At 42.6% G+C, this 18,774-nt stretch overlaps 1 protein-coding gene across 1 annotated transcript in view; it reads right to left on the bottom strand.

Annotated features, from left to right (window-relative positions):
• Positions 1–18,774, bottom strand: part of ARHGEF33 (Rho guanine nucleotide exchange factor 33) — a 188,236-nt gene that overhangs the window by 35,637 nt on the left and 133,825 nt on the right. The window contains exons 8-10 of the mRNA XM_063441360.1: positions 16,086–16,215; positions 15,024–15,156; positions 11,372–11,455 (exon numbers count right to left, since the gene is read on the bottom strand). Of these exons, the coding sequence (XP_063297430.1) occupies positions 11,372–11,455; positions 15,024–15,156; positions 16,086–16,215 (347 nt within the window). The remainder of the gene's footprint in view (positions 1–11,371; positions 11,456–15,023; positions 15,157–16,085; positions 16,216–18,774) is intronic.

The raw sequence follows: 18,774 nt of genomic DNA, 5'->3' as shown, positions 1-18,774 counted from the left end.
CACCTAAGTTTCTCTAGAGGACAGACCTTGGGTGTTTCGATTTTGTCCTCTACTCATAACTACAAAGAACATAGACTCCTATTACCGGTCTCTTTAACTTGGGAGAAGGGAACTTTAGAAACTATGGCATTGATAGACTCCGGCGCTGCTGAGAGTTTTATCGACCAAAAGTTTCTCACCAAACACACTATCCCATCCCAGTTAAGGAAGACACCCTTGGCTGTTGAAGCCATTGATGGTAGACCTTTAGTTGAGCCTGTGATTTCCCGGGAGACCACACCTCTTTACTTAACTATTGGTATTCTACACAAGGAGGAAATATCCCTACTACTCATTTCATCCCCTTCTGTTCCCATAGTCCTGGGATACTCCTGGCTTAAGAAACATAACCCCGTTATAGATTGGAGATCAGGGGAAATAGTTTCTTGGGGCCAGAATTGTCAAGAGAGTTGTTTAAAGAAAGTGTCACCTCTTTGTAGTGTCAACCCACTTAATAACGCTACTGACTCTACCAAAGTACAGATACCGTCCTTGTATCAAGATTTAAAGGCAGTATTTGACAAAAGAAAGGCTGATACCTTACCACCACATAGGCCTTTTGATTGCAAAATTAATTTACTTTCTGGTACCATGCCCCCCAGGGGTCATGTATATCCTTTGTCCACGAATGAAAACTTAGTTCTAGAAGAGTATATTCGTGAAAACCTAGACAAGGGGTTCATTAGAAGATCCTCCTCTCCTGCTGGGGCTGGATTCTTTTTTGTTAAAAAGAAGGATGGTTCTTTAAGACCTTGCATTGACTACCGAGGTCTTAACAAGATAACCATCAGAAATGTTTATCCGATTCCCTTGATCACCGAGCTTTTTGACCGATTAAAAAGTTCTAAAATTTTCACTAAGTTAGACCTTAGAGGTGCTTATAATTTGGTGAGAATCCACGACGGTGACGAGTGGAAAACTGCATTCAATACTCGATATGGGCACTATGAGTATACTGTAATGCCTTTTGGTCTCTGCAATGCTCCGGCAGTATTTCAGGACCTTATTAATGAGGTTCTTAGGGAGTTTCAAGATGACTGTGTAATTGTATACCTTGATGATATTCTTATACATTCCAGGGATATTGAGACTCACCACAGGCAAGTCAGGAGGGTTTTACACAAACTTCTTCAGCATGGCTTGTACTGCAAACTAGAGAAATGCAGCTTTGACCAATCCCAAACTACGTTTCTTGGTTATGTGATTTCTGGGGAAGGGTTTGAAATGGATCCGGAGAAGCTCCAATCCATACTAGACTGGCCTTTACCTCAGGGTCTCAAGGCTATCCAGAGATTCATTGGTTTCTCTAATTACTACAGACGTTTCATTAAGGGATACTCCTCTATCATTGCTCCCATCACTAACATGACCAAACAAGGGGCTGAGACTAAGAATTGGTCTACTGAAGCTCTTCGGGCTTTTGAGACACTCAAAGAGCTGTTTGCTTCCGCACCAATTTTAGTTCACCCTGATACTACCCTACCTTTCCTACTCGAAGTAGACGCTTCTGAGACAGGTATAGGTGCTGTTCTGTCCCAAAGGTTGGGTGTAGATAAACCATTACATCCTTGTGGATACTTTTCCAAAAAATTGTCCGGTACTGAAAGCAGATATGACATTGGTGACAGGGAACTACTAGCGGTTATAATGGCCTTGAAGGAGTGGAGACATTTATTGGAGGGTACTTTGCATCCTGTTACTATTTTGACGGATCATAAAAACTTATCCTATATTGGGGAGGCTAAACGACTATCATCTAGACAGGTTCGTTGGTCCATATTTCTCACTCACTTCAACTACGTACTCACATATAGGCCAGGTTCTAAGAATTCTAAAGCCGACGCCTTATCTCGCCAATACGAACCTGCTGCCGTATCTGAGCCGGTTTTGTCCTCTATAGTACCCAAGTGTAACATTATCGCTAACACTACTCTCAAAGTTCATTCCCCGCTACTTGATCAGATAAGGAACTTGCAGCATCTGGCACCTAGACTGACTCCGGTTTCCAGACTTTTCGTTCCTCCTGAACTTCAATTGGAGCTCTTACAGTGTCTTCACGAGAGTAAGGTGGCTGGTCATCCGGGTGTCCGCAAGACGTATTCTTTGATCTCCAAGGATTTCTGGTGGCCGTCGTTACGGAAGGATATTAAGGATTTTATCGGGGTTTGTGTGGTCTGTACTAAAACCAAACTACCGCATACGCTTCCTTGTGGCCTTCTACAACCGCTGGAAATTCCTGACAAACCTTGGTCCTGTGTGGCAATGGACTTTATTGTGGATCTGCCGGTTTCTAAAAAACACACTGTTATCCTCACCGTAGTCGATAGGTTTACCAAGATGGCACATTTCGTACCTTTGCCTAAACTCCCGACTTCTCCTGAATTGGCGGAGGTCTTTGCTAAAGAGATTTTTCGTTTACATGGGATTCCTTCTGAGATCACTTCTGATAGAGGCTCCCAATTTGTTTCACGTTTTTGGAGGTCGTTCTGTTCTCAATTAGGCATCAAATTGAATTTTTCGTCCGCCTATCATCCTCAGTCTAACGGAGCTGCTGAACGAACTAACCAGAAGATTGAGCAATACTTACGTTGTTTTGTTTCCGAACACCAGGACGATTGGGTCGGTTTGATTCCTTGGGCAGAGTTTGCGCACAACAATCTTGTTTGTGACTCCACGCATTCAAGTCCCTTCTTCATGAACTATGGCTTTCATCCATCCATTCTTCCCCCGGTTTCTCCTTCCCAAGGAGTGCCGTCGGTTGATGTCCATGTGGCCAACTTGAGGAAGTTGTGGGATCAGACTCGACAGATTCTTCTACACAATTCTGTACTGGTAAAGAAACATGCTGACAAACGTAGAAGGGCGGCTCCGAATTTTGTTCCAGGCGATAGAGTGTGGTTGAGCACTAGGAATATTCGTCTTAAAGTTCCTTCCATGAAATTCGCTCCTCGTTATATTGGTCCCTACAGGATCTTGACTCGAATTAACCCAGTGGCATATCGTCTAGCTCTTCCAGCTACTTTACGCATCCCGAACTTCTTTCACGTGTCATTGTTGAAACCTCTAATCTGTAACAGATTCTCCTCCACAATCGCCCCTCCGCGCCCTGTTCAGGTGGAGGGTCAGGAGGAATATGAGGTTAACTCCATTATTGATTCTCGTGTCTCCCGGGGACGAGTACAATATTTAGTTGACTGGAAGGGATATGGTCCTGAGGAGAGGAGTTGGGTACCACAAGAGGATGTTCATGCTCCTCGTCTTCGCAGGGCATTTCACTCCCGCTTTCCATCTCGCCCCGGCTCCTTCCGCCCGGTGGGCGTATCTGAGGGGGGGGGTACTGTCAGGGTACCTGGAGTCTCTACCTTTGAGAGAGGTAGAGACTTAGAAGGTTATCCGTCCGGACGCCATGTCTCCTCGGTCTCCCGCGGTTCACTCGGTCTTGCTAACGCCGGCCGCGAGGGAGTCACTTCCTTTTATAACAGAAGGACCGGAGGTAGACGTCATGACGCTAACCCGAAACATCCTGCCACTCAAATCTCGGGAGACGAATCAGGACTCGCCGGAGGCGTGTCCCCTCTCCCTAGCCAGGATACTTAACGGTGGTTCTCTCATTCACTCATTGCCCTGTCGTGGTTCTAGTCCGCCTAGTCACACAGTGCTTTATTATTCACTTGTCTTTTGGTTCTGACCCGGCTTTGTTGTTTACTCTCCTGCCTTTCTGTTTGTAGCGGTACTTACCTTATCCGGGGGCCGGACGCGGTCCTCTCTTCAAGCCGCGCGCGGTCCTGCGGCTGCACGAGCCGCGCGCGGCTCGTCCGACTGTTCTGACAGGAAGGCGGGCAGTGACCGCGAGAAGCGGTCACGTGTCCCGCCTGCAGCTAAGAGCGCGCCGCGAATCTCGGGCGCGCTCTTAAAGAGACAGTGGGAGCCTAAATTGCAAAAAGGCTCCCATTGGCTCCTGTCATGCCAATCACCCCATACACTTACCTGTTGGGGGAGTGGAAGTGACAGGAGCCAATCACATTAGTTTGAAGGCTACTTATACTTACCCTTTTCCCTTAGTTCCTTGCCCTATCGTGGTTTCTGCTACAGTTCCCTTTAGTGCTTGTTGTGTTCAGTTGTGTTTCTCCGTATTTGACCTTGGCTTTGTATTCTGACTTCGTTTTCGCTTTATCCTTTTCTGTACTGTTTGCCGGCTTGCTGATTCCTGTGTACCAGTCCCCGGCTAGTTTTCGTTTACGCTGTCTCTTTGTGCCCTTGACCTCGGATCGTTCCTGACTCTGTCTTATCCTATTACGTCGAGTCCGGCCACTCTAAGGTCCGGTAGACGTATCTCTCCTCTGTACTGTCTTCTGTTAGGCTGGATCCTGCGTGTAGGGGTATATACTCGTTACATTACGATAGGGCCATGGACCCCGCAGATTTAGCTCAACAGATGGCGACCCATGAGGCTAGATTTGTAGAGCAGGATCACCGTATGGATCAAATAGCTCAGGCTCTCCAGACGCTCTTAGCTAGAACCATTCCAGCAACCGCACCTAACCCTCCTGCACCCCTGCTTCCTGAAGTATCGACTATGCCTAACGCTACAGCACATTTAACGCCTCCTCCTAGGTATGGAGGGGATTCTAAGACATGCAGAGGGTTCATTAACCAAATAGAGTTTCATTTTGAAATGTATCCACGTTCATTTCCCACAGAGAGGTCTAAAGTTGGGTTCTTTATGCACCAACTTACCGACAAAGCACTTGAATGGGCAAACCCTATTTGGGAGGCTAATGGACCTATGGTGCATAACTTTCACAGTTTCCTAACAGCTTTTCGCAGAACTTTTGATACTATGAAAAGGTCTAAGAATGCCGCTAGAGCATTAATGAGGGTTAAACAGGGTTCTAGGTCTGTGGCTGATTACGCTATACAGTTTCGTACCCTTGCCTCACAGGTCGATTGGACCAATAATGGGTTAACTACGGCCTTCATGGAAGGTTTATCAGACTCTATATTGGATGAGGTAGCAGCTAAGGAGCTTCCTATTGCCTTAGAGGACCTTATTGACTACCTCATCGATATAGATAATAGGATTCGTGACAGGCTCTATACGAAGAACAGGAATAGACGTTTTGTTACACCTATTCAACCCAGAGTTAATATACCGGAGAGTGTTAAAGTACCTGAAGAGGAACCTATGCAATTAGGGGTTGCCAAACTCTCAGATACTGAGAAATTACATAGGAGAAGGGAGGGACTCTGCCTATATTGTGGTAAGAGAGACCATATGGTAAAGGAGTGTCCTCTGCTCCCGGAAAACTCTCGCACCTAAGACCTTATAGGGGACTGGCCTTGGGTGTGATTTCTAAGTCTCCTACTTTGCCTCCTAACCGACTGCTTCTCCCTGTTTCTTTACATATGGGAGAGAGTTGTATAGTTGAAAACATAGACGCCCTGGTTGATTCTGGGGCAGCCGAGAACTTTATAGACTCTGGTTTTGTAAAGAGAAACAATATTCCCATCAGAGAGAAGGAGATACCCTTGGCCGTTGAGGCCATAGATGGTAGACCATTGATATCTCCTGTTGTTACTCACGAGACTGCACCGCTACACATGTACACAGGGGTTCTACACTATGAAACCATTCGGTTCCAGGTCATCACCTCTCCCTCTTCACAGTTGGTGTTAGGGTATCCATGGTTACGTGCCCATAATCCCATTTTTGACTGGGAGACAGGGCAGATAAAATCATGGAGTGAAGCCTGCCATGAGTCATGTACTATTGAAGTCACGCCTGTGAATTCTATTAACGTTCCTACTGTTCCTCCTTTATCTACGACTATACCCTCTCAGTATTTAACTTTAAAGACTGTCTTTGATAAAAGAGAGGCTGACAAATTACCGCCTCACAGACCCTACGATTGTGCTATTGATTTGTTGCCTGGTACTATACCTCCTAAGGGCAGGGTGTACCCCCTATCGGTTCAAGAAAACCGTGTCATGGAGGAGTACATTAAAGAGTCATTAGACAAGGGATTTATTAGAAGATCCTCTTCTCCGGCTGGAGCGGGGTTCTTCTTTGTATCAAAGAAAGAAGGTGATTTAAGACCTTGCATTGATTATAGAGGTCTTAACAAGATCACCATCAAAAATGCTTACCCTATACCTCTAATAACAGAATTGTTTGACAGGCTCAAACATGCTACGGTATTCACCAAATTAGATCTTAGAGGAGCATACAATTTGATACGTATTAAAAAGGACCACGAATGGAAGACAGCCTTTAACACTCGGTCAGGTCATTATGAGTATACCGTCATGCCATTTGGGCTTTGCAATGCCCCAGCAGTGTTCCAAGAATTTATTAATGATGTCTTAAGGGATTTTATTCACTCATTTGTTATTGTGTACTTGGATGACATTTTAATATATTCTACAGACATTCACGCTCATCACAGACATGTTACAACAGTTCTGAAGACCCTTCTTGCTAATGGTCTTTATTGCAAATTAGAAAAATGTCTATTCGACCAGTCCGAGGTCCAGTTTTTAGGGTATTTGATTTCCGCCGAGGGTTTTCGGATGGATCCCCAGAAGCTCGCTGCAGTCATAGAATGGCCTCTGCCGCAAGGTCTGAAAGCCATCCAGCGTTTTCTGGGGTTCTCTAATTATTATAGACGTTTTATCAAAGGTTTTTCGTCTATAGTAGCGCCTATAACTCGTATGACTAAAAAGGATGGCAATACACGTGTCTGGTCTACTGAGGCACTTCAGGCTTTTGACTTTCTTAAGACTACGTTCGCCTCTGCCCCTATTTTACAGCATCCTGTCCCCTCATTGCCATATATACTTGAGGTTGATGCTTCCGATATAGGGGTAGGTGCTGTCTTATCCCAAAGAGAGTCTCCTGACAAGCCATTGCATCCTTGTGGCTTCTTTTCTAAACAAATGTCCAAGGCAGAGAGGAATTATGATGTGGGTAATCGCGAACTCCTTGCTATCATTTTAGCACTCAAAGAATGGAGACATTTGCTAGAAGGAACTAAGGATCCTATTCTCATATTTACAGATCATAAGAACCTATCCTACCTTAGCGAAGCTAAAAGATTGTCTTCAAGGCAGGCTAGGTGGTCACTGTTCTTGTCTCATTTTAATTATATAATCACCTATAGGCCAGGTGACCGGAACACTAAAGCGGACGCTCTGTCCAGACAATTCGAGACTATTGACAAACAGGAGATTGATGTCACTCCTGTCATTCCCCCAGACAGGATAATAGCAACTACTATATTGTCTATTTCCTCGTCCCTCTTGCAGGCCATACAAGCGAAACAAGGCATGGCACCCAGCGAGAGGCCTAATGATAAATTGTTCGTTGACATTCCCGAGAGACGGGATATTCTGTCACTTTATCACGATACTAAGACTGCTGGACATCCTGGTATTTCCAAAACAGTGTCAGCCGTTTCTCGGTATTTCTGGTGGGATACCTTACGTAAGGATGTTACTGACTATATAAGTGCTTGTACTACTTGTGCATGTATGAAAACCTCTCGTAGAGTTCCTTGTGGGCTGTTGCATCCGTTGCCCGTTCCCGAGAGACCTTGGTCTAATCTATCAATGGATTTTATTGTTGAATTACCCCCTTCGAATGGTAACACAGTCATCCTAATGATAGTAGATCGGTTTTCCAAAATGGCTCACTTTGTGTCTCTTCGCAAGTTGCCCACTTCCAAGGAATTGGCTCTTATCTTCGCTAGAGAAGTGTTTCGATTACATGGTATTCCCTTATCTATTGTATCCGATAGGGGTAGCCAATTTATTTCCAGGTTCTGGAAAGCCTTTTGTTCGGAGATGGGTATTTCCCTCTCATTTTCTTCCGCTTACCACCCCCAGTCTAATGGAGCTGCTGAACGTGCCAACCAGTCTCTAGAGCAGTACCTCCGTTGTTTTGTGTCTCACCATCAGGACAATTGGTCTGACCTGCTTCCTTGGGCTGAATTTGCTCGGAATAATGCCACTCATGATTCTTCCGGCAAAAGCCCTTTTTACGTTGTCTATGGCCAGCATCCCGTTGTTCTTCCGGCTGCATTCTCCTCTCAGGGCATGCCAGTTCTGGATGAGCATTTGGCTGGTTTGCGTAATACTTGGGAGCAGGTTCAGCGTTCTTTGGTGGACTCTGCTGCCCGCCAGAAGGCTCAGGCTGACAAGCATCGCAGAGCGGCTCCTTCCTATGTTGTGGGGGACAGGGTTTTGCTTTCCACACGGAATATTCGCCTCCGGGTGCCTTCTATGAAATTGGCTCCCCGCTTCATTGGTCCTTATCGCATTATACATAAGGTTAATCCCGTTTCTTATGCCTTGGGTCTGCCTAAGAATCTGCGTATACCCAATGTATTTCACACCTCTTTGTTGAAGCCTTACGTACACAACCGCTATACCCGGCATACTCCCCCTCCCCCTCCTGTCTCTGTGGAGGGTCATGAGGAGTTCGAAGTATCTGCTGTTATTGACTCTCGTTTTCTTAGGGGTCGGCTTCAGTACTTGGTACATTGGAAGGGTTATGGGCCTGAGGAGCGCAGTTGGATTTCTGCGGATGCTGTTCATGCTCCCCGCCTTGTACGTTCTTTCCATTCGCGTTTTCCTGCCAGGCCTGGTCCTGCCCGCCCGGAGGGCGTGTCCTCAGGGGGGGGTACTGTAGCGGTACTTACCTTATCCGGGGGCCGGACGCGGTCCTCTCTTCAAGCCGCGCGCGGTCCTGCGGCTGCACGAGCCGCGCGCGGCTCGTCCGACTGTTCTGACAGGAAGGCGGGCAGTGACCACGAGAAGCGGTCACGTGTCCCGCCTGCAGCTAAGAGCGCGCCGCGAATCTCGGGCGCGCTCTTAAAGAGACAGTGGGAGCCTAAATTGCAAAAAGGCTCCCATTGGCTCCTGTCATGCCAATCACCCCATACACTTACCTGTTGGGGGAGTGGAAGTGACAGGAGCCAATCACATTAGTTTGAAGGCTACTTATACTTACCCTTTTCCCTTAGTTCCTTGCCCTATCGTGGTTTCTGCTACAGTTCCCTTTAGTGCTTGTTGTGTTCAGTTGTGTTTCTCCGTATTTGACCTTGGCTTTGTATTCTGACTTCGTTTTCGCTTTATCCTTTTCTGTACTGTTTGCCGGCTTGCTGATTCCTGTGTACCAGTCCCCGGCTAGTTTTCGTTTACGCTGTCTCTTTGTGCCCTTGACCTCGGATCGTTCCTGACTCTGTCTTATCCTATTACGTCGAGTCCGGCCACTCTAAGGTCCGGTAGACGTATCTCTCCTCTGTACTGTCTTCTGTTAGGCTGGATCCTGCGTGTAGGGGTATATACTCGTTACACTGTTATCCTTGACCCGGCTTGTCTCTCGCTTACCTGTCCTCTGTTATCCTCGACCTCGGCTTGTCTCTGACCATTCTATTGTAGTTATACGTTAGTCCGGCCATTCTAAGGACCGGTATACGTATCAGCTACTCTTTGTACTCTGCGTGTTGGATCCCTGACCCGATCCTGACAGAAGGTGCTTGAGACTAAGGGGAACAAATACTACCTAAGAGCAAGACGGTGTACCCCGTATTGCGGCCACAGGAGCTCCCGAAAGTTGACCGGCAAAAGCACCAAACGCCCTTGAACTGTTTTGGGCATAGGACCATGTGTGCGGCCGGTCAGAACTTTGACACGGTGGCGTTTCCTCTACACTTCACGGATCTGACACTATTTGGACAACTTGGGCGCTCAGATCCAAGCTATCCGGGGATATAACATTTGTGGGGGTTCCTATATGATTATTATGTATTTTTATGTGTTTTCTTATTTTATGTCATTTATGCTTAATCATGCTGACACTGTAAATTGTAGCCATTTTGTGGGAGTGTTCTGGGCGTGTTCTCCAGCCTCCTGATTTTGTATATAAGTGGACCAGTTGGCCAGATTAGTTTTACCCCTTCATCAAGTCTAGGCTGATGCTTGGGGGAACTTGGGCTATAATCACTACTGCGCTTGGGACACGGGAGATTTATAACAGATATACCAAGCCGGAGTATAGGGGATCAGTTACAGTGGTATCAAGTTTTGCTTCTCTTCTCTGTCTGAAAGCTTTGCGACAGCCCATTATCTAGACGTGTTAAAATATCTTGTTCTCTCTTCTACTTTACAAACATGTGCAGGTTAAGGATGTCATGTCAGCATTGTAATTTGTGTACTTCTGTGATGGCTTACATATGTTGTTGTGGCAATGTCAGCTTTGATGTACTCACATGCATAACAAAAAAAAAGAATATAAAAAATGAAAAAAAAAACAAAAAAAACACTTAGTTGTCAGTTTATGAAACAATACAATAGTTTTGAGGAGCAGTCTTTTAAAAATCCTAAAGGACAGAGTCCATTGGTCATCTGTTACCTTATATCCCGACCATGCACTTACAGTTTTACCAGTTAGTCTCCCTTCTGGGTCCCACTGGTCAGAGCCTGGAAGGTTTTGATTAAGAGTGCTTGAGGTCTCTAATATGCAATTTGTGTTTAGAGAAGATTGAAAACAGATAACACATATCACCGTAACCACGGTATACTCGGAGTTCCCGTTTTGATGCTGGCTCTAAAAGGTTTCCAGGAAGTGTCTGCACTCCATTGTCTGTCTGAAATCATTAAAACCCACAAGACCATGTGCATGTCTGAACCCTCCAGGCTCCAACCAACAGGACCCAGGAAGAGGACTGACTGATTTATGATTTTGTCCTGAGATTAATTTTGATTAAAACTATCACAGTAACAGAACTAAAATAAGGGTAGAAAAAGCTTTAAATTGGGAGGCTGATGAAATTTCATCTTACTACCACACTAAAACATGAAAACACCAGCACAAACAATCCAACAAATATACACACTTATCAACTGAATTACAAGGCATAAGGGTTTCCTAGGAAACCTAAAATCTCGATGCTCAAGGAGAAATTAAATCCAACATATATTTGTCAACATGTGGCTATATATATAAAATACAGAAACATCTAGAATTGTCACACTGCATTACCAAATATATCCACGTGAGGTAAAAGTGCTGACTGCTAAGGTAAAAACAAGAATAAAAGCCATACAAACAAGAAAGCAAAGTCATAGCAACATACATAAATATATATATATAAATAATATTACAATGGTCATTTATAGGGGAGAGATACATTTTATTATATTCCATCCACATTGGCCCTTCTTTAAATATACTGTAATGAGTGTCATTTCTTCAATAACATATTATTTTTTAGGAAAGGAAAAGTACAAATGTTTGTTAATGACTAGTGAATGATTATAATATATTTACCTCTTTAAGAACCACAATATGAATCACGGAAACACTTTCTGGCAAGTCTTTCAAGTAAGCAACATAGTAGTCCAAAAAAGTATTCTTTAAAGAAAAAGACACAAACTCAATCAATTTAAAATAAACATTTATCACTGTGATCATAATGTTCAAATGATATGGAAAAGAAAACCCTCAAGAAAAAGCAAGAAAATTGATTGTCTTGAACTTCATCCCCATCCAGGGTTAGGCAACTTTTGCACTTACGAATCCACCAATGAGCGGAGAATATGGACACTGTATAAAAGGACATGGGGTGCATAGGGTTATTATTAATTTGTGTTTGATTGTGGTTTTTATATTTTTTCACCGTCCTACGCGTTTCATCGATTTGCTAGATGAAACGCGCAGGGCCGGACCAATTTAAATATATTTTTTAGATATTAATAAATTAGCTTTAGTTTAAATTAGTCTTTTAGCTACAAAAAAAGAGCTGGAAGGTGAAGTGAGAACTAATAGGCCCCAACTACATTGAGGTGAGAGCATATAATTCCACATATTTTGTAAGTGCAATACTCGTAGCAACCGTATTATTATGCTATGTGCTTTTTTTTTTTTTAGATATACAGCTGTAACCCTGATTATTCTATTTGTACATGTTGTTGGTTGAGAGGCTTAATCAGGAATATAGGCCACAGCTGAAAACACAAACAATATCAAAGTTAAGTATACTGGTTGGGGTTTACCATTGTTTCTATATTGTATAAGCCATACGTATCACATGCACCATGACTTAAGATCACAGAATTTTCCACTGGGAGGTGTAACAATAATGTCTAGGATTAATTGGAATTCAAAGAGCTAATCACACATAATAAGAGTTAATCAGACAACAATTAGTAAAAATTTAATGGAAAACTATTTTTAAATGTATTACTTGCTTGTTAATGTGCTATATAACTCCACGGACAGATAGCTAGATTTACAAAACAGGTAACCCAGGTAGAACAAACCACCAAAAGAGTACACTTATTGGAGCGCTAAGTGTACTTTTTTGGTGGTTTGTTCCACCTGGGTTACCTGTTTTGTCAATACTATTTTTGTGTAATTTTGGGGGTATTTACACGTGTGTAGAGCTGCTGTTTATCTATCTACAGTTTATTTGATAACCCACTAAGCACCTTTTATACACAGAGCACTCTTTCTATATAGCTAGATTAGATTATCAGCTGGTTAGAGGAGTTTTAATGTCATTGTCTTAGAGCTAGTAAATCCAGGTTTGATAACCAATTCGTGGGCAAGATGCCTAGTGATATATATATATGCCTACCATAGATTGAAAGCTTGTTTGAACAGGGTATTTCTCTAATATTAAAGTGCTGTGGAATATCTGGGTACTATATAAATAATAACTACAGTATACAAATTAGATTCACAGTTACTCCTTATGAAGTGGTTTTGGTGTATAGATCATGCCCCTGCAGTCTCACGGCTCAATTCTCTGTCATTAAGGAGTTAAATCACACCTTCCCTATCCAAAACTCACACAGCCTCCATGAAAACAGTGTTTCGTTTTTAAAGGACCACTATAGTGCCAGGAAAACATACTAATTTTCCTGGCACTATAGTGCCCTGAGGGTGCCCCCACCCTCAGGGACCCCCTCCCGCCGGGCTCTGGGGAGAGGAAAGGGTTAAAACTTACCTTTATTCCAGCGCCTGGTGGGGAGCTCTCCTCCTCCTCTCCTCCTCCGATCCTCCCTTTTGGCTGAATGTGCATGCGCGGCAAGAGCTGCGCGCGCATTCAGCCGGTCGCATAGGAAAGCATTTACAATGCTTTCCTATGGACGCTTGCGTGCTCTCACTGTGATTTTCACAGTGAGAAGCACGCAAGCGCCTCTAGCGGCTGTCAATGAGACAGCCACTAGAGGATTTAGAGGCTGGCTTAACCCTTATATAAACATAGCACTTTCTCTGAAACTGCTATGTTTATATAAAAAAGGGTTAAACCTAGCTGGACCAGGCACCCAGACCACTTCATTAAGCTGAAGTGGTCTGGGTGCCTAGAGTGGTCCTTTAATTAGATGTTTAGAGATTTTTATCTCCTACCATTCTAATTTTGTTAATCACACCCAAGATCCTCCTGCAGGCTCTGGCTGGCTAGTAACAGAGCAAATTCTAAATGAAACAGACAGTGCAATAAAGGAAGTTTAAACATTTGATCCTTCTTTACATTAAATGTGTTGGTCACAGTCACAGGTGTGATGGGGGCTGCATAAACAAAGTGATTTAACGCTTAAATAGCAGAAAATTGAGTAGTTAAACTGCATGGGGCTTTAGCTATTCACTAAAACCACTTCACTATGCTAGAGTTGCATTGTTGCTTATAGTGTCCTTTTCACAGCTTAGTTAAATCAGGTAGTGGCTAATAGACTTGTGCATGGCAAAAATATTTGGTTAGCCAAATCGATTTGTCCAGGAAAAAAAAATAGTTTCTGTCAATTTATGTTTTGTCTATGTGGCATTTTGGTTCAAACTAATTTCACCCATGTGATCGTTTTGGCAAAAACCACTTGGACAAACCAAAATGGCAGGAAAATTGGCCAATCACTTTACTGCAAGATATATAGTTAATATAAATATTGTGTATGTTTTATATTTTGCAGTACACATTTATTAAATATATCAATTTAAATTTAATTTATTTAAATATTGTGATTGGGTTGGCATTATTTAAAATGTCTTTATTTATTTGCCATTTCTCATTTCATCTGTGAATAAAATCAACATTTAGTGGCTCTTCCACAAACATTGGTCATCTTTTTTTCTCTCAATTATCTTTTTTATTTGGCGCAACGGATGGAATGCTGAATCACTAAACGAACAAAGCAGTTTGTATATTGTCCATTTCGTTTGTTTCATGACTCCTCCATTTACCTTTCCTGAGTCCAGGATCTTGAACTCATTTCTCATTGTCCACAACTGGGACAAATCACAATTTGTTTGAAACAAAGGAATGCACAAGTCTAGTGGCTGATGACCCCCCACCTTCAATGCCCAGCACAAACAACACTTCATACTAAACAGTTTTCAATTTTTCTTCCTCACTCTTTTCATTGCATTCATTGTGTATATTGTATATTGCTATATTGCATTGTGTTTATTTTCCTTCTGTGATTTATAATATTTTCGTAACCTGTAAAGTTATTGTTATTAAAAATGAATTTGTGAAAATAGGACTATGATTCCCTTTCTTTTTATTAGTGCATTGTTCTGTTCATCCAAATAAAAATTTTCATTGGAAAAAATATATATTGGAGTTAAAATAAAATACATTGCAGTTAAAGCAACATGAGAGATAAAATTGCCATAGTATGGGAAGTGCTATGTAATAATGTTCTACCAATAATGAATGGGCATTCCTTGTCCAGGGATCAGTCATACCCACAAAAGTGTGATTTGTAAAAAAAGTGCTGATAGTGAGAAGATGCATTTTGGAACAATGCATTACAGGGTATGTGAGCAGTCAGAACTCAAAATGTTGAAGGGATAGAAACTGCAAAACAGACTAATTTGGAGTTCCGTCATCCATATGTGTTAGCAACGTTTTGTAATTGTCAGCGAAAAGCACTCCTTCTAGTTTCTACTATAAATTCACAGACTCCAATAAATGTACCTCGTCATTAGTTAACTTCAAGAATATATCTCCGAGGATTCCCTGTCGGGACCATTTAAGGACTCTCTCCTGCAGTATGTGCAGCAGGTCCAGGTGATGTTGGATCAAATTCCGCAAGGAACTGGGGAAAAAACTGAGAAATGAACAAAAAGTGACCCTTGAAGGTGTATTCTGCATTTTTTGTGTATATTAAATTACAAAATTCTTATCATACGGTTGCATACATGCTTTCAAAAAATGTATGTCCGAGAATGCAAACGTATATGGTTGAAAGTATAATAACTGACCTTTAATCTAATTTAGAGGTGACAGGGAGCAGTGAACTGTACATGATTTATTTTCTTATCTGCCATGCATTAGCTTAACTTTTACATTTGGTTACTTGCACACTGGGAGATGTATAAAGTCAGATTTGTCTGCATGCAACAACCTGGAAGTTAAGATCATGTTAGCATTGTACACTATGTCTATGTGAAGAAAGTGCTGGGAGATTGCTAGGCCAAGCAAATGTAAGGGTAAAACATTTGTTTGTTTGTGTGCGTGTGTGTGTGTGTGTCAATGTTCACCAAATCTGGCCTGTATAATGTATGGAGGAAGCTACATGGTAATAACATCCACATTGTCAGCTTTTCCTATGCTAAGGAAGCCTAGAGAGTAACAAAGTAGTTCATGACAAATCATCTCTATCGTAAAAGGCTATAAAAAAAGAAAATAAACCTCTTAAGGCCCCCAGTCCAAGCCAAGCTCAATTAGAATTACTACTTCAGATTTTGCAAAACATGGACCTGGTCTAATTGTATGAAAATGCGTTGCGGGCTCCTTTGGACAGCTGAGCATGGAAGAAAGTAGATAGTGAAATTGAAATTATGGTTGTGAAATTTTATGAAGAGAATCTGATTGTTCTGTACTGACTATATTAGTCAGAGTACTACTCAGAGTACTACTCCCTACTCTGTCTCTTATTTGAAGTTAAAAATAGATGAAAATTAAAAAAAGGAAGAAAGAGGAAGCGATTGATAAAGGCTAAGTACTGCGTGACTGTGGTGCTTTAACATACAATACCTTCTCTCCTTGCTGCTCCTCTTCATGTCAGACCCTTGCAAAGAGGCTCGAATCTTCAAAATGTGAGACAAGTTCAGGACATATTTTCTCTCTGATTCCAGAAGATCTTTGGCAGCACTTTGCCTTCTTGCTTTAAAGAAAAAAAATACAATACAGTTTATATTAATTAATATGTAGTGAAATCAGTGTTTGCAAACTCATCAGTTTGAGTGGTGAGTGAGAGAGTTATGGGGAAGTGACAATTAATTAATAAAAACAAAAAAAATGTCAACTAGACTGACAAGGAGAATTCTCACCCTGCATTTTTGGCCATCAATCTATAATGCCTTTTAATGAACAGACTTCCTGGTTTACAGGAGAAAAATGTAAAGATTTTTTAGACAAAAAAAAAAAAAAAGATTTATCAGATTATGCAACCAGAGTGTATAGATTGAAATAGCAAATAAAAATGAACTGGCATACCAAGTACCATGCAGTCTGTACTTACACATGGCAATGGTTGTGTCACCTCTGTGTTTCTCCTGCTAAGCATTAGTACTTGTAACATATATATGTAGATATGCCTGTAAAATGCGGTGAATGGTAAAACGTCCTTACCTTTTTCCTGGTTCCAGCATATTAAACTGATGCCTTCATTTCCTCGTCTTGGATGTGATAAAGTACTAGCTAAAAAAAAAACAACAAAGGAAAAATGCTGGAAAATATAATATGATGAGCCCTATCTCTGTAAGATCTGATGTGCTTCTGTTGAAATTGAAAAAGGCATACAGTGAGGTAAAAAAAAGTATGTGATCACCTGCTGATTTTAAATGTTTGCCCACTGACAAAGAAATGATAATGGTAGGTGTATTTTAACAGAAAGAGACAGAATTAAAAAAACAATATCCATAAAAACACATGTCAAAAAAGTTATAAATTGATTTGCATGTCAATGAGTGAAATAAGTATTTGACTCCTTCAACTTAGTACTTGGTGGCAAAACCCTTGTTGGCAATCACAGAGGTCAGACGTTTCTTGTCTTTGGCCACCAGGTTTGCACACATCGCAGGAGGGATTTTGTCCCACTCCTCTTTGCAGATCTTCTCCAAGTCATTAGGGTTTCAAGGCTGACGTTTGGCCACTCGAACCTTCAGCTCCCTCCACAGTTTTTCTATGGGATTAAGGTCTGGAGACTGGCTAGGCCACTCCAGGACAAAATGTGTTTCTTCTTGAGCCACTCCTTTGTTGCCTTGGCTGTGTGTTTTGGGTCATTGTCATGCTGGAATATCCACCCACGACCCATTTTCAATGCCCTGACTGAGGGAAGGAGGTTCTCACCCAAGATTTGATGGTACATGGACCTGTCCATCGTCCCTTTGATGCAGTGCAGTTGTCCTGTCCCCTTAGCAGAAAAACACCCCTAAAGCATAATGTTTTCACCTCCATGTTTGACGATGGGGGTGGTGTTCTTGGGGTCATAGGCAGCATTCCTCCTCCTCCAAACACAGCGAGTTGAGTTGATGCTAAAGAGCTTGATTTTGATCTCATCTGACCACAACACTTTCACCCAGGTCTGTTTTGAATCATTTAGATGTTCATTGGCAAACTTCAGATGGGCTGTACATGTGTTTTCTTGAGCAGGGGGACCTTGCGGGCGCTGCAGGATTTCAGTACTTCACAGCGTAGTGTGTTACCAATTGCTTTCTTGGTGAATTTGGTCTCAGCTGCCTTGAGATCATTAACAAAACACTCCCATGTAGTTCTGGGCAGGTTCCTCACCGTTCTCATGATCATTGAAACTCCACGAGTTGAGATCTTGCATGGAGCACCAGACTGAGGGAGACTGACAGTTATTTTGTGTTTCTTCCATTTGCGAATAATCGCACCAACTGTTGTCACCTTCTCACCAAGCTGCTTGGCGATGGTCTTGTAGCCCATTCCAGCCTTGTGTAAGTCTACAATCTTGTCCCTGACATCCTTGCACAGCTCTTTGGTCTTGGCCATGGTGGAGAGTTTGGAATCTGATTGATTGATTGCTTCTGTGGGGAGGTGTCTTTTAAACAGGTAACGAGCTGAGATTAGGAGCACTCCCTTTAGGAGAGTGCTACTAATCTCAGCTCATTACCTGTATAAAAGACACATGGGAGCCAGAAATCTTGCTGATTGATAGGGGATCAAATACTTATTTCACTCATTGACATGCAAATCAATTTATAATTTTTTTGCCATGCGTTTTTCTGTGTTTTTTTTTTTTTCGTTATTCTGTCTCTCACTTAAAATACACCTACCATTAAAGGGACACTCCGGGCATCCAGACCACTTCTGCCCACTGGTCTGGGAGTGGTCTGGGTGCCAACTCCCATCACCTCCACTAGTGGCTGTCTATCAGACAGACACTAGAAGGCCCTCCGGTTTCTTAAAACAAAAGAAGTGTTTTAAACAATGCTGGACGTCCTCACGGTGTGCATGAGGACCTCCAGCGTTGCCGAAATCCCCATAGGAAAGTATTAAATAATGCATGTGCATTAGGTCTCCCCTGCCGACGTCAGGAACGTGGGCGGAGTCTGACCCAGCGCCAAGGGACATCGGCGCTGGATTCAGGTAAGTCACTGAAGGGGTTTTAACCCCTTCAGCAACATGGGATGGGGGATGGGAGGGAGGGGGGCACTGCAGGAAAACGGACTTGTTTTCCTGGCACTGGAGAGTCCCT

This window comes from Pelobates fuscus, chromosome 2 (assembly GCF_036172605.1).
Source record: "Pelobates fuscus isolate aPelFus1 chromosome 2, aPelFus1.pri, whole genome shotgun sequence".
NCBI lineage: Eukaryota > Metazoa > Chordata > Amphibia > Anura > Pelobatidae > Pelobates > Pelobates fuscus.
The sequence above is the reverse complement of the archived record's forward strand: the minus strand, read 5'-3'. Positions and strand labels throughout refer to the sequence as shown.